This window comes from Carcharhinus amblyrhynchos, chromosome 32, assembly GCF_965287045.1.
Source record: "Carcharhinus amblyrhynchos chromosome 32, sCarAmb.v2.hapA, whole genome shotgun sequence".
NCBI classification, from domain to species: Eukaryota; Metazoa; Chordata; class Chondrichthyes; order Carcharhiniformes; family Carcharhinidae; genus Carcharhinus; species Carcharhinus amblyrhynchos.
In genome coordinates this window covers 19,905,890-19,922,504 of record NC_137355.1, presented here as the reverse complement: position 1 = coordinate 19,922,504, position 16,615 = coordinate 19,905,890, and the positions used below count along the sequence as shown (strand labels likewise).

General features: G+C 47.3%; 1 protein-coding gene across 1 annotated transcript in view; it reads left to right on the top strand.

Annotated features, from left to right (window-relative positions):
• Nucleotides 1-16,415, top strand: part of LOC145360668 (stereocilin) — a 68,469-nt gene extending 52,054 nt beyond the window's left edge. The window contains exons 23-28 of the mRNA XM_080216017.1: nucleotides 3,339-3,494; nucleotides 5,427-5,569; nucleotides 9,687-9,835; nucleotides 11,012-11,109; nucleotides 14,371-14,518; nucleotides 16,271-16,415. Coding sequence (XP_080072143.1) covers nucleotides 3,339-3,494; nucleotides 5,427-5,569; nucleotides 9,687-9,835; nucleotides 11,012-11,109; nucleotides 14,371-14,518; nucleotides 16,271-16,365 — 789 coding nt within the window. The 3' untranslated portion in view covers nucleotides 16,366-16,415. The remainder of the gene's footprint in view (nucleotides 1-3,338; nucleotides 3,495-5,426; nucleotides 5,570-9,686; nucleotides 9,836-11,011; nucleotides 11,110-14,370; nucleotides 14,519-16,270) is intronic.
• Nucleotides 16,416-16,615: the final 200 nt, after the last annotated feature.

Below are 16,615 nucleotides of genomic sequence, written 5' to 3'. Positions count from 1 at the left end.
AGGAGGTGTTGAAAAGGGGTGGATTGACTGACTACTCAGTTTTATATCTAACAAAGCTCATTCCGAAAATACTCTGTGTTCCTTCAGTAAGAAACAGCAAGTGCTCAGCTTGTAACAGCTGAGGCCTATTGGACTCTGAGTACAGCACGCACCCAGAATAGTCTCCATGAACCAGAGATCCAACAATAGATAGTCAGTGAGCAATGTCACATTGAGGGAGGCTCGTGTTATCTGGCCCTGAGTAACTACATTGACAGTCACGGGGGAATCTTCATTCTTAACCAGTCTGCTGCCTGTTACTGTCAGTCAGTCACGGAGCACTGCGGACGTGATGCTGCTGTTCTACAGAATCAGACTCCTCAAGTAACCGCGGTTACGTAGAAGCAGGAGGAGGCCATTCAGCCCTTCAAGCCTGTTCCACATTCATTTTGATCATCAAATTCAATACCCTAATTCTCCCCTTCACCCCAAATCTCTCAATCCCTTTAGCCCCAAGAGCGATATCTAACTTATTCTTGAAATCAGACAACATTTTGGCCTCAACTACTTTCTCTGGGAGTGAATTCCACACATTCCCCACCCTCTGGGTGAAGAAATTTCTCCTCCCCTCAGTTCTAGAAGGTTTACCCCTTATCCTCAAACTATGACACTCCTAATTCTGGACTCGCCCACCATTGGGAACGTTCTTTCTGAATCTACCAAAAAGAGAAAATGCTGGAAAATCTCAGCAGGCCTGGACTCGGAACGTCAGCTCTTTTTTCACTGTACAGATGCTGCTGAGATTTTCCAGCATTTTCTCTTCTGGTTTCAGATTCCAGCATCTGCAATAATTTGCTTTTATCTTTCTGCATCTACCCTGCACCATCTACATTTACAGGAAATACTGCTTAAAGACCCAGCTAAAAGAAATAAAACACAGTTAGAAATTTGTAAGTTTTTTTGAGATCCCCTCTCACTCTTCTAAACTCCAGTGAATATAATCCTAACTGACTTAGTCTCCCCTCATATTACAGACCTGCCATCCCAGGAATCAGCCTGGGAAACCTTCACTGTACTCCCTCTATAGCAAGGACATCCTTCCTCAGATAAGGAGACCAAACCTGCACTCAACACTCCAGGTGTGGCCTCATCAATGCCCTATACAATTGCAGTAAAACATCCCTATCCCGATACTCAAATCCTCTCGCTATGTAATAGGCATTTATGTAACAAAAGCAGAAATTCCTGATAAACTCAACAGGTCAGGCAGCACCTGTGGAGAGAGAAACAGAATGAATGTTTCAAGTTCATATGGCCCTCTGAGCAGCAGTCCTGTGGATGAGTCATACAGACTTGAAACATTAACTCTGTTTCTCTCTCCACAGATGCTGCCAGACCTGCTGAGTTAATCCAGCACTTTCTGTTCTTATTTCAGTTTTGCAGCATCTGCAGTATTTTGCTTTGGTCATCGCAGTCGGTTCTGGGCATCACAACTCAGGAAGGGTTAGAGAAGATGCACCACAGATTCATCAGAGGATAAAGGGTTAAATAACGAGGAGGCATGTATTTTCTTGAATATAGAAGATTAAGGTGTGATCTTAATGAGATGTTTTGTTATTTGGGTCAATAGTGAGAACCAATCCTTCCTGATGGGGAAATCCAGATGTGGATATGCCGGTGTTGGACTGGGGTAAACACAGTAAGAAGTCTGACAACACCAGGTTTTAGTCCGACTGATTTATTTGATAGTAAACTCACTAGCTTTCAAGGGGATTCCCTCTTCTTCAGGTGAATGGAGAGTTCTGGCCAGGGTGGGGGGGACCTTAAACTTGGAGCCTAGCTCTTCAGGGGGGGATGTCAGATACACATCCTGACACACAGGAATGGAACTGTGTAATACTGTTGCAGTAGAGGCAGTAATGGCTGTGGAACCAATTCTAGAGGGAATTAATGTCCGCCTTGATCTCATTGTATGATGGAACAGACTTGAAGGACTGAATGGCCTTCTCCTGCTGTATTTGTAAGACAAAGTTCTGGAACCAGCCAGTTCCCGGATACTGACCGAGTGACCAGTTCCAGGATACTGACCGAGTGACCAGTTCCCGGATACTGACCGAGTGACCAGTTCCCGGATACTGACCGAGTGACCAGTTCCAGGATACTGACCGAGTGACCAGTTCCCGGATACTGACCGAGTGACCAGATCCAGGATACTGACCGAGTGACCGGTTCCCGGATACTGACCGAGTGACCAGTTCCCGGATACTGACCGAGTGACCAGTTCCAGGATACTGACCGAGTGACCAGTTCCCGGATACTGACCGAGTGACCAGATCCAGGATACTGACCGAGTGACCGGTTCCCGGATACTGACCGAGTGACCGGTTCCCGGATACTGACCGAGTGACCAGTTCCCGGATACTGACCGAGTGACCAGTTCCAGGATACTGACCGAGTGACCAGTTCCCGGATACTGACCGAGTGACCAGATCCAGGATACTGACCGAGTGACCGGTTCCCGGATACTGACCGAGTGACCGGTTCCCGGATACTGACCGAGTGACCGGTTCCCGGATACTGACCGAGTGACCAGTTCCCGGATACTGACCGAGTGACCAGTTCCCTGATACTGACCGAGTGACCAGTTCCAGGATACTGACCGAGTGACCAGTTCCAGGATACTGACCGAGTGACCAGATCCAGGATACTGACCGAGTGACCGGTTCCCGGATACTGACCGAGTGACCGGTTCCCGGATACTGACCGAGTGACCGGTTCCCGGATACTGACCGAGTGACCGGTTCCCGGATACTGACCGAGTGACCGGTCCCCGGATACTGACCGAGTGACCGGTTCCCGGATACCGACCGAGTGACCGGTTCCAGGATACTGACCGAGTGACCAGTTCCCAGATACTGACCGAGTGACCAGTTCCCGGATACTGACCGAGTGACCAGTTCCAGGCCAAGTCCAGATGGTGGGTGACAAGGAGCTGAAAGTTTTCCCACGCAGATGCTGCTCTTGTTTTTTGTGGTGATTGGGAAGTTTTAAGCTTTATTAGTGGCACAAGTAGGCTTACATTAACACTGAAACGAAGTTACTGTAAAAATCCCCTAGTTGCCACACTCCGGCGCCAGTTCATGCCAATGCACCTAACCAGCACTCCTTTCGGACTGTGGGAGGAAACCGGAGCATCCGGAGGAAACCCAGAGGGAGAACGTACAGACTCCACACAGGCAGTGACCCAAGCCAGGAATCGAACCTGTGTCGCTGGCGCTGTGAGGCAGCAGTGCTAACACTGTGCCACCCTGAAGTGCTATGGGAGGATTGTGATAATTGCCTTCTTTCTTTGTTCTCAGTTATACGGCTCTGTAAGGTCAATGAAACCATGGCAGATCCTGCAGCTGGGCCGTGCAGTCACTCAACTCAGCGACCGAGACCTTCAAGATGTGGATATGTCAGACCTGGGCGTTCTGTCCTTCCTAGGGTCAATGGATGAATGGACTAAGAAGCAGGTAATATTTGCCTTCTCTTGCACAATTGCACTCATCTAAACAAAGCCCCAACCCTGGCCCCTAGCTTTCTACCTCCCCTTACTCCTGGTGGTGTTGGATGGCTATTTAACCAGGGACAGCTTTATTTCTAAGCCCAGTCCCCTCTACACGTACAGAGACTCTGGTTTCTGGCGCTAGTCCAAGGACAATGATTAGATAATGTATATTTTTAACTTCTGCTCTGAGGCAGGGGAGGTAATTGCTGCATCTGATCAGTGCCCTGGAGAAGATTTGAGTTAAGAATGGTGATTGAGTCTGTCATCTGACATGTCCCCAGAAACACAGCCAGTAATCTGTGTCCCCCACTGAGTTAGAAGAACTGTCATCTCTTTAAAAACTGAGAACTGAGGAGACTGAGCTATGATTGCTTTGTTGGAGTGAGATGTTGGACTGTCTGCTCCCTGCCATATCCCATGACCAGTATTGTGAAGAGGAGCAGGGGAGTTCTCTCTGATACTCTGGCCAGTGTTAACCCCTCATTCCACATCACCTCTGCTCATGATCACATTAAAAACCCCATCCACCCCGGACATTCTCTCTTCCGGCTTCTCCCATTGGGAAAAAGATACACAAGCTTGAGATCGTAGACATGTAGAATCCCTACAATGCAGAAGGAGGCCATTCGGCCCATCGAGTCTGCGCCAACCATAATCCCACCCAGGCTATTTCCGTAACTCTATATATTTATCCCGCTAATCCCCGATACGAGGGTCAATTTATCATAGCCAATCAGCCTAACCCGCACATCTTTTGGACTGTGGGAGGAAACCGGAGCATACGGAGGGAACCCACGCAGACACGGGGAGAATGTGCAAACTCCACACAGGCAGTCACCTGAGGCTGTAATTGAACCCTGGCACTGTGAGGCAGCAGTGCTAAGTGCTGTGCGACCGTACCAACTCAAGAACAGTTTCTTCCCTGCTACCATTAGACTTTTGAATGGACCTACCTTGTATTAAGTTGATCTCTACATCCTAGCTATGACTGTAACCCTACATTCTGCACTCTCTTCTTTCCTTCTCTATGAACAGTATGCTTTGCCTGTAGGGCGCACAAGAAACAATACTTTTCACTGTATTCTAATACATGTGACAATAATCAAATCAAAATCATTGCTGTTTGTGGGATCTTGGTGTGTGTAAATTGGCTGCTACATTTCCTACAACAGAGACTGTGCTTCAGAAAGATTTTATTGGCTGTAGAACACTTCTGGATGTCCTTAGGTCAGGAAAAGTGTTCTTGAAATGCAAGTTTGCTCTTTTGGAGTCACTTTCTCCTTTTAAACTTCTAAGTGTCTGGGAAACTGGCCAATTTGTCTGTCAACCCAACTCATTAGGGAACGGGCTTTCGGTCCAAGGATTTTGGGTTGAAGCTTTATTCCAGAGCGTAATTGAGGGAGTGCTGCACTGTCAGAGGTGCTGTGACCAGAGTGAGATATTAATCTCGTAACACTGCCCACCTATTCAGCTCGCTGTTTGAGATTCTGCAGTGGGGGACTGCACCTGGAGTTCCTGCCAGTATTCCCTTCTCAAACCTTAAATAACACGCTCTTTGGTTGCTCATTTCATCGCTGCTTGTGGGATCTCACTCTGCTCACAATGGCTGCTGCGTTTGCCAAAGCTCAGAGCTAATGAATTGTATTTGAAATGCTGTGAGACATTCCTGAGAGTGAGACAGAGAGAGAGAGAGAGAGAGGCGATAAGCTACTGTTTCGATTCAAATTCCTTCTGTTGGCCCAGAGCCAGGAAAAGGAATTGGAGGAAATCCTCTGGGTTTAAAAAAAGCCAAATGGGCAGCCACCCTGTTAGAGACCCAAACTCCTCCCCTCCCTCCCTGCCTCGTGATGGGTCCATCAAAATATCAATTCTGTTTATTGCTCCTCGTGTCTTACAGAGGAAGGTGGCATTTGGCAGCTTCCTACAGCAGAGTGGGCAGCCAGTTCCTAGGCTTGAAGCCACCACACTCACCGCCCTGGGACATTTGATCTGTGGAATGTCAGTCTCAGAGATACAGAGGATCAATCCGGAGGAATTCAGGTCAGATATCCACCAAAACAGCCTCTGTCATGGTGATGGAGATGCATGAAGTCTGGTTCAGGGGTGACATGGTCGCACAGTGGGTTAGCACTGTGCCTCACAGCGCCAGGGGCCCGGGTTCGATTCTCGGCTGGGGTCACTGTCTGTGCGGAGTCTGCACCTTCTCCCCATGTTTGCGTGGGTTTCCTCCAGGTGCTCTGCTTTTCTCCTACAGTCCGAAAGACGTGCTGGTTATGTGCACTGACCCGAACAGACGCCAGAGTGTGGTGACTAGGGGAATTTTGTAGTAACTTCATTGCAGTGTTAATGTAAGACTTACTTGTGAGGCTAATAAATAAACTTTACTTTGTATTATTCCAACTTCATCTAATGAGACAGAATACCATAAAAGGCTACTCTGTATCACTAATAATAAAACCGAGGATTCTGTATGCTTTATTCACAGAATCCCTACGGTGCAGAAAGCCATTCAGCCCATCGAGTCTGCACCGACCACAATCCTACCCAGGGCCTATCCCCATAACTCCATGTACATACCCTGCTAATCCCCCTGACACTAAGGGGCAATTTTCCATGGCCAATTAATGCAACCCACGCATCTTTGGACTGTGGGCCAAACCGGAGCACCTGGATGAAACCCACGCAGACACAGGGAGAACGTGTAAACTCCACATGGGCAGGCACCTGAGGCCAGAATTGAACCTGCGTCCCTGACCCTGTGAGGCAGCAGAGCTAACCACTGTGCCGCAGTCTCTCAACCTGTTCTGTCACCTTCTGTGAACATACACACCAAGGTTCCTCTGCCCCTTCATGCTCTTTATAATTGTGCCCTGCAATATTTTAAATGATCTCCCCCCCCACCGCCGGTATTCTTCCAACCAAAATGAATTGCTTCACATTTCTCCGCGTCGATCTTCCTCTAGCACCTGTCTGTCCATTCCACAAGCTCACTGATGTCCTTTTAAAGTTCATTACTGTCCTCCTGTTCACGATCAATCCAAGTTCCCAATCACCTGCTAATTTGAATTGTGCTCAATATCATAAGATTCATGGGGAAATAAATAGTGATGAGGAGTTTACGTATGACAGAGAAGGAGGTGCTGAAGCCTTAAAGCACATCAAGGTAGATAAATGCCTGGAACCTGATGAAGTGTATCCCAGGGCATTGGGAGGAAATTGTGGGTCCCCTAACAGAGATATTTGAATCATCGATACTAACGGGTGAGGTGCCTGAAGATTGGAGAGTGGCAAATGTTGTGCCTTTGTTTAAAAAGGGCTGCACGGAAAAGCCTGGGAACTGCAGGCCAGTGAGCCTCACATCTGTGGTGGGTAAATTGTTGGAAGGTATTTTGAGAGACAGGATCTACAGGCATTTAGAGACGCAAGGACTGGTTAGGGACAGTCAGCACGGCTTTCTGAGTGGAAAATCATGTCTCACAAACTTGACTGAGTTTTTTGAAGGGGTAACCAAGAAGGTAGATGAGGGCAGTGGAGTTGATGTTGTCTACATAGACTGCAGCAAGGCCTTTGACAAGGTACTGTATGGTAGGTTGTTGCGTAAGGTTAAATCTCATGGCACCCAGGGTGAGGTATCTAGATGGATACAGAGGATGGCTGTAGAGGATTGTTTTTCAAACTGGAGGCCTGTGACCAGCGGTGTGCCTCAGGGATCAGTGCTGGGCCCACTGTTATTTGTCATTTATATTAACGATTTGAATGAAAATATAGGAGGCATGGTCGGTATGTTTGCAGATGACACTAAGATTAGTGGCATAGTGGACAGTGAAGAAAGTGATCTCCAATTGCAATGGGATCTTGATCAATTGGGCCAATGGGTTGACAAATGGCAGATGGAGTTTAATTAGACAAGTGTGAGGTGATGCATTTTGGTAAATTGAACCAGAGCAGGACTTAGTTAATAGGGCGCTGGGGAGAGTTACAGAACAAAGAGATCTAGGTGTACACATTCATAACTCGAATGTGGAGTCACAGGTGGACAGAGTGGTGAAGAAGGCATTCGGCATACTTGGTTTCATCGGTCAGAACACTGAATACAGGAGTTGGGACACCTTGTTGAAGTTGTACAAGACATTGGTAAGGCCACACTTGGAATATAGTGTGCAATTCTGGTCACCCTATTACAGAAAGGACATTATTAAACTAGAAAGCACACAGAAAAGATTTACTAGGATGCAACCGGGACTTGATGGATTGGGTTATAAGGAGAGGCTCAATAGACTGGGACTTTTTTCTCTGGAGCGTAGGAAGCTGAGGGGTGATCTTATAGAGGTCCATAAGATAATAAGGAGTACAGGTCAGTTAGATAGTCAATATCTTTTCCCAAAGGTAGGGGGTCTAAAACTAGGGGTCGTAGGTGTAAGATGAGAGGGGAGAGATACAAAAGGGTCCAGAAGGGCAATTTTTTCACACAGAGGGTGGTGAGTGTCTGGAACAAGCTGCCAGAGGTAGTAGTTGAGGTGGGTATGATTTCCTCTTTTAAAAAGCGTTTAGACTGTTACATGGGTAAGAGGGGGATATGGGCTAAATGCGGGCAATTGGGACTAGCCTAGTGGAAAAATTTGGGCAGCATAGACAAGTTAGGCCTGTTTCCATGTTGTAAAACTCTATGACTCTACATCGGGGCAGAACTAGGCCATTTGGCCCTCAGCAGCCTGCAGTAAGAGTGCTGTTGACAATATACTGGTCAGTGTCACTGTGAACTGGTGTACTTTCTCCAGTACACCAGCAACTTTCTCATTAATATAAACCTGCAGCAGAATAGCACGATGGCTGTCGCATCACAGCCGGTCTCACACAATCCAGGATTCCGAGACCCCCGGCTCCACACTGAACCTGACACCAAACTATCGCCAGCCTGTGTGAAATCCTGACTGCAATAGGAGGAACGACTTGAATTTGAGTATAAGGCATAATGGGACTAGAATATCCAGTCCTGTGTTTATGGGACAGTGTAGAGGGAGCTTTACTCTGTATCTAACCCCGTGCTGTACCTGTCCTGGGAGTGTTTGATGGGGACAGTGTAGAGGGAGCTTTACTCTGTATCTAACCCCGTGCTGTACCTGTCCTGGGAGTGTTTGATGGGGGGACAGTGTAGAGGGAGCTTTACTCTGTATCTAACCCCGTGCTGTACCTGTCCTGGGAGTGTTTGATGGGGGGACAGTGTAGAGGGAGCTTTACTCTGTATCTAACCCCATGCTGTACCTGTCCTGGGAGTGTTTGATGGGGACAGTGTAGAGGGAGCTTTACTCTGTATCTAACCCCGTGCTGTACCTGTCCTGGGAGTGTTTGATGGGGGGACAGTGTAGAGGGAGCTTTACTCTGTATCTAACCCCATGCTGTACCTGTCCTGGGAGTGTTTGATGGGGGACAGTGTAGAGGGAGCTTTACTCTGTATCTAACCCTGTGCTGTACCTGTCCTGGGAGTGTTTGATGGGGACAGTGTAGAGGGAGCTTTACTCTGTATCTAACCCTGTGCTGTACCTGTCCTGGGAGTGTTTGATGAGGGACAGTGTAGAGGGAGCTTTACTCTGTATCTAACCCCGTGCTGTACCTGTCCTGGGAGTGTTTGATGAGGGACAGTGTAGAGGGAGCTTTACTCTGTATCTAACCCTGTACTGTACCTGTCCTGGGAGTGTTTGATGGGGGGGACAGTGTAGAGGGAGCTTTACTCTGTATTTAACCCCATGCTGTACCTGTCCTGGGGGTGTTTGATGGGGGACAGTGTAGAGGGAGCTTTACTCTGTATCTAACCCCATGCTGTACCTGTCCTAGGAGTGTTTGATGGGGACAGTGTAGAGGGAGCTTTACTCTGTATCTAACCCCGTGCTGTCCCCGTCCTGTGAGTGTTTGATGGAGGACATTAGAACCAAGAAGTGAAGTGTTATTCTTCACAATGCTAAACTTGAATAATTCATAATCAAGTGAATAAAGTATGATATCAGTGCGGTCTCTCCTTTGCTCAGTAAAACAGAAGATGTTGTAACAGCTGACTTAGTCTGACACGGTCCTGTTTCCCACACTGTGTCATTGTGCTATTTACACACAATGTCACTGATTTGCTCTCACTGTTTACACATGTTGCTTCTTTCTGTACCAGTAAGGCAGTCTTATTCATTGGTGCTTTGAGACTGAGATGCTCTGAAGCTCAGATGGAGGCGCTGGCTCAGCTCACCACTCATCCCCAGGCCTTTGGACAGGTCAGCATGTGGGGAGCTGAAATCTTCACTGAGATTGGCTCGATCGCAGGTAACAAGGATTGGCTTCTTATTCTCATTGAGTGGATGGAATATTGGACACCATGTGACAACTGTGATATCCCCTCCACACCACATTCCCTCAAAACCATCAATTCATTATTCTTACAGAAGAAACTGACCCATATTTACGCATGTGAGAGCTACTCTGTATCTAACCCCGTGCTGTATCTGTCCTGGGAGTGTTTGATGGGGACAGTGTAGAGGGAGCTTTACTCTGTATCTAGATGTTGCCTCAGATATAGTTTGGTGAATATCAGTGGCAGGGTGAGTTGGGTGACCTCTCCCCACATCTGTGCAATTTGTTTCTTTGGAGGAACAGAGGAAAGCTGCCGGTCTCCGAGGAACATCCTTGTGGAGATTTTGCAGAATTTAATGATGCATTTACCAGGATGGAGAATGTAATCGCTGTATTGTCGGGGTAGTAGGGCACATAAGGAAGTAGAATAGGAAATATTTCTTTACATGGTGGGTGTGCCATTAGTTAACAGGTTCATTGACCGCAATGGATGCATGATGACTGGCTGGTGGGATTGTGATCATGTGAGCCAGAGAGCCTGTTTTGTCACAGGAAGTGGCCACGAAGTGGATAACTCTTGTCCTCCTGAGGGCCGCGTTTGGGGTGAGATTGGGAAGTCTGCTCGAGGCCTCACCTACCCCTCTTAAAATTGCAGAAACATTTGAGGTGTGTGGACAGTGTTTCTGAGAGCATTATCCTCCCCTCGCCCTTCCTGCTGGGGGCTGTAAAATTCTGCCCAAGTGTTTGAGGCAGGAAGTACCATCAGCTCCGATGGCACGGCCAGTAACACCTGCTGGAGTTTCACTGTCTCCTTTGAAACTTACTGGATAAATTTCAAATTCTGTTCCACTTCCCCCGAGGCAAACATTAATTTCAAAAGGTTTGAAGATGGAAATAAAGGACCCCGAATTTCTATAGCGCCTCCCACGTCCGCAGGACCTTTCCCCGTGCTTTCCCTGCACACAAATGTCGCCTTCCAAATGGCTGTTGTTTTTGCGACAAGCAGTTTGTGCACAGCAAGATCCCACGGCAACAATGGACTGAGCTACAATGGGCGCTGCCATCGGGCCAGCTGACTGGCTGTGCATTGGATCTTGCTATGCAAGGTCAGAGGTCACTGATCTCATTGGCTCTCTTTCCCTTTTACAGCCGGGTTACCTGATATCACACTGTCATCACTGGTGGAGCAACAAATTGAAGGGATCACGCCCTCAGCCATCTCTCTGGTCATCCCCAGCAAATTAGCAGTAAGTCTTCAAATGGTAAACTCGTATTCTAGTTGGAAATAGAACCGTGTTAAAAGACAGACTTTCATTTGTATAGCCCCTTTCGTGACCTCAGGATGTCCCAGGGCACTTTACAGCCAATGAAGTACTTTAGCAGTGTGACCACTGTTGTTGTGTGTAAAACACAGCAGCCGATGTGTGCACGGCAAGATCCCACAAACAGTAAAGGGCCAATGACAGGATCAGTTGTGGTGAAGTCAGTTGGCATGAGGTTCCTTCCCTTGCACGTGCTCTGCCTCAGTCACACCAATCTTCAAAGCCAACCATTCCCATCAGTGAATCTCCTGACTGTGTTAAACTGTACCATCAATGTCCTCAATAACTGAGTGCGCAAGGCTTTCTGGAGCATTGAATTCCAACGATTCCCAATCCATTCGGTGAAGGAACATCTCTCCTCACTCCTTGCTTATTAGTAAAGGAATCGGAGGACAGGTAAGGACAGTATTCTTTTACATTCAGTGAGTTGTGATCTGGAAGGCGCTGCCTGAAGATGGAAGCAGATTTAACAGTAACTTTCAAATGGGGATTGGGGAAATGTTTACAGGGCCATGGGGATAGAACCAGACATGGAGTGGAATTAATTCGATAGCTCGACCAAAGGACTGGCATTGACACAATGTCCCAGTTGGCCTGTTTCTGTCTTGTATGATTCTAAGATTCTGACAATTCCTAATCATCCAGGTCCCTCCTGCTCTGACTGAAGGTGAAAGGTTATCAGGGATAGGTGGGAATGTGGAGTTTGGGTTAATCAGGTCAGCCACAATCTTATTGAAGGTTAGAGTGGATTCTGAGAATCGCACAGCGCAGGAGGGACCCTTCAGCCCATCGAGTCTGCGCCAACACGTGAGGAACACCTGACCTCCCACCTAATCCCACTCACCAGCGCTTGGTCCATAGCCCTGAGTGTTATGACGTGCCAAGTGCTCATCCAGGTACTTTTTACAGGATGTGGGGCATCCCGCCTCTACCACCCTCCCAGGCAGCACATTCCAGACCCTCACCACCCTCTGGGTAAAAATGATTTTCCTCACATCCCGCTAAACCTCCTGCCCCTCACCTTGGGACTGATCCTTCAACTAAGCTGTTCCTTTTCCACTCTGTCCATGTCCCTTATAATCTTGTACATCTGATCAGATCACCCCCTCAGCCTCCTCTGCTCCAACAAAAACAACCCAAGTCTATTCAACCTTTTTTCAGAAGTTAAACGTTCCACCCCAGGCAGCATCCCGGTGAATCTCCTCTGCACCCCCTCCAGTGTAATCACACCCTTCCTATAATGTGGCCAGAACTGCACACAGTGCTCCAGCTGTGTCCTCACCAAAGTTCTATACAACTCCAACATGACCTCCCTGTTTTTGTAATCCTCGATTGATAAAAGCAAGTCATAGATCATAGAGATTTACAGCATGGAAATGGGCCATTCGGCCCAACTTGTCCATGCCACCCTCTCTTTTTTTAAAATCCGTAAACTAATCCCAATTGCCTGTATTTGGCCCATATCCCTCTATACCCATCGTATCCATGTAACTATCTAAATGCTTTATAAAGACAAAATTATACCCGCCTCAACTACTACCTCTGGCAGCTTGTTCCAGACACTCACCACCCTCTGTGTGAAAAAATTGCCCCTCTGGACACTTTTGTATCTCTCCCCCTCTCACCTTAAACCTGTGCCCTCTAGTTTTAGACTCCCCTACCTTTGGGAAAAGATATTGACTATCTAGCTGATCTGTGCTCATTATTTTATAGACCTCTATAAGATCATCCCTCAGCCTCCTACACTCCAGAGAAAAAAGTCCCAGTCTATCCAGCCTCTCCTTATAACTCAATCCATCAAGTCCCAGTAGCATCCTAATAAATCTTTTCTGCACTCTTTCTAGTTTAATAATATCCTTTCTATAATAGGGTGACCAGAATCGCACACAGTATTCCAAGTGTGGCCTTACCAATGTCTTGTACAACTTCAACAAGACGTCCCAACTCCTGTATTCAATGTTCTGACCAATGAAACCAAGCGTGCCGAATGCCTTCTTCACCACTCTGTCCACCTGTGACTCCACTTTCAAGGAGCTATGAACCTGTACCACTAGATCTCTTTGTTCTGTAATTCTCCCCAACGCCCTCCCATGAACTGAGTAAGTCCTGCCCTGGTTCGACCGACTAAAATGCATCACCTCACATTTGTCTAAATTAAACTCCGCCTGCCATTTGTCAGCTATAAGTGTCCCATGTGCCTTATTTACCCCACTACTAACATGTCCTTTCATCTTCAGAGATCTGTGGGTAAACACACCAAACAGAACATCCTAGAATCATGCAATTCAGTGAATAATTTCTTGTCAAATTACCCCTTCCAAAGTGTTTCACCTCTCACTTTTCATGTTTAAATTCCATCTGCTACTTGTCTGCCTATTTGACCATCCTGTCTGTATCTTCCCGTAGCCAAGGCAGTCGCCTCACTGTTAATCACCTGGCCAATCCTTGGATCATCCACAAGCTACCAATCCTACCCACCACATAGTCATTTGTGTTGTTAATATAAATGATTATTAATAGGGAGCCCGATACGCCACAGGACACTGACTTCCAGTTACTAAAGCAACTCTTTGTCATTATCCTCTGCCTCCTACAACCGAGCCAATTTTGGATCCACTTTATCAAATTACCCTGTATCCCATGTGCATTTGCCTTTTTTATATGTCTTCCCTGTCAGACTTTATCAAAGGCTTTGCTGAAATCTATGTAAACTACATCGACTGCACTGCCCTCGTCTACTCGCCTGGTCACCTCCAAAAACTTCAATCAAATTCGTAAGGCCTGACCTCCCTCTGTCGAAGCCATGCTGACTATCCATGATCCAGCCCCGCCGCCCCTCCCCGATCCAGCCCCGCCGCCCCTCCCCGATCCAGCCCCGCCGCCCCTCCCCGATCGAGTCCCGCCTTTCCAAGTAGAGAGAGATTCTTTGCTTCAGAATTTTCTCCAATAGTTTCTCTGCCGCTGATGTGACACTCACTGGTCTGTAGTTCCCTAGCTTACCTCTACAACACTTCTTAAATAGAGGAACCACATTAGCTGTTGGCCCACTCGAGGGGCCGAGTGGCCTACTCTTGCTGCTATTCCAGTCTGATTATAGATGTGAAAGAGGTTTCTCAGTTGTAAGACAATAGAAGGTGCTGTTTGCTTGTTAATATTCTGTTCTTGTTTCCCCCTCCCTCCTGGCAGGTTGTATTCAGCACCAATCAGCTGTCCTCTTTCAGCAGTGCCCAAGCCTCGGCTGTCACCAGCCAGCAGTTTGAGAAGCTGAGCCTGGAGCAGAGGTGGGCAGTCAGCGCTGCACAGTATGACGGAGAGATTCAGCAGGAACAGAGAGGTACGTGCCATACACCCATCCCCAGGGTTTGACCAGCTTGGGCACACTCTCACTGACCCATTCTCAGGATGTGGGCATGGCTGGTCAGACCACAATGCCCATCCGTATTACCGCTTGAGAAGCTGGTGGTGAGCTGCCTTTTTGAACTGCTGCAGTTCACGTGGTGTAGGTACACCCACAGTGCTGTTAGGAATTTGACCCAGCGACAGTGAAGGAACAGTGATACGTTTCCAATCGAGTGAGTTGGAGGAGAACTGGCCGGTGGTGGTGTCCCCATGAGTCTGCTGCCCTTGACCCTATAGGGGGCAGAGGTCAGGGGTTTGGAAGGCGCTTTTGATGCTTGCACATTGATGTGTGGAATCTAAGATTCAGGAACCTGTCCCTGGAGCCACATTGCATTAAAAATCAATTTCTGGATCCGATCTGAAGTTTACCACTGGTCTGTGTCCTGAGATCTCCATCTGGGAGTGTCGAAACTCATCCACACAGCGCGGGGAGAAAGCCCACTTTTCTTTCACTTTGTGTCTCTTGCTGTAGAAGGTTTTAATGAATTAGTGTGGTCATTTAACAATGTAAACTGAGGGATAAATATTAGTCAGGACACGGGAGAGGCTCTTCATTGAAGGAGTGATGTCTCACATCCACCTGAGAGGGTAGTTAGGGTCTCAGACTAACGTTGCCAACTCCCGCAGCACTCCCTCAGTACTGCATCAGCCTGGATTACATACTCCAATCTCCAGGGTGAATCTTGAACCCACGCTCTCAGATCGTGTTGCTTACATTCACTGACTCCACCAGGAAAATGGCCACTCCCTGGACAGATGGGAGGGAATAGGAGCTGGACAAGGCCTCAATCTGCTTCATCATTCAGTCACCTTCAACTCCGCACCATATCCCGGTATGCTAGTGACCAAAAATCCATCACCCGCAGTCTCAGTGACTGAGCCATTTTGGATAGAGAATTCCAAACTTTCACCATCCCCTGAGTGAAGAAATCTCTCATCTTAAACGGCCTAGGCCTTATTCTGAAACTGTGGCCTTTGGTTTCAGACATTCCAATAAGAAGTCTCACAACACCAGGTTTAAGTCCAACAGGTTTATTTGGCAGCACGAGCTTTTGGAGTGTGGTTCCTTCATCAGTGAGTGGGAGTTGTGTTCACAAACAGGGTGTATACAGACACAAACTCAATTTACAAGATAATGGTTGGAATGCGAGTCTTTACAGGTAATCAAGTCTTAAAGATACAGACAATGTGAGTGGAGAGAGGGTTAAGCACAGGTTAAAGAGATGTATATTGTCTCCAGCCAGGACAGTTAGTGAGATTTTGCAGGCCCAGGCAATTTGTGGGGGTTACAGATAGTGAGACATAAACCCAAGGTCCCATTTGAGGCCATCCTCATATATGTGCAGAACTTGGCTATCAGGTTCTGCTCAGCAATTCTGTGTTGTGTGTCGTGAAGGCTGCCTTGGAGAATGCTTACCTGAAGATCAGAGGCTGAATGCCCGTGATCGCTGAAGTGTTCACCGACAGGAAGGAACACTCCTGCCTGGTGATTGTCGAGCGGTGTTCATTCATCTGTTGTCGTAGTGTCTGCATGGTCTCCCCAATGTACCGTGTCTTGGACAATGTACCATACCGTTCAGATACTCAGGGAAAGCACCTTCTCACCTTCTTCATCAATTACTGAACCTTTTGGGGGAGGAGAGGAACTGAATTTAATATTAAATATTATCTCTCTTTAAACTTACAGGCAAGAACCATGCTCCCCTATCAACCTCGATCAAACTGGTTACTTTGTTCCTGTGTCTGCCTATCACCTATCACCTTGCGGAGAGCCGGACCTGAAATCCCTTAAAATGGATTGACGTCAGTTTGGGATTTTAATATTTTATTTGTATTTGAAAATAAATAAAAATTGCACTGAAATAGTTTTAGTAGTTGACTATTTTCACGGGATGAGCGTATCACTGGCTAAGCCAGCATTTATTGCATTTCCCTTACAGGGAGTGAGCTGCTATCTTGAACCGCTGCATTCCATGTGGTGTAGGTACATCCACAGTGCTGTTAGGGACAGAGTTCCAGGATTTTTGATCCA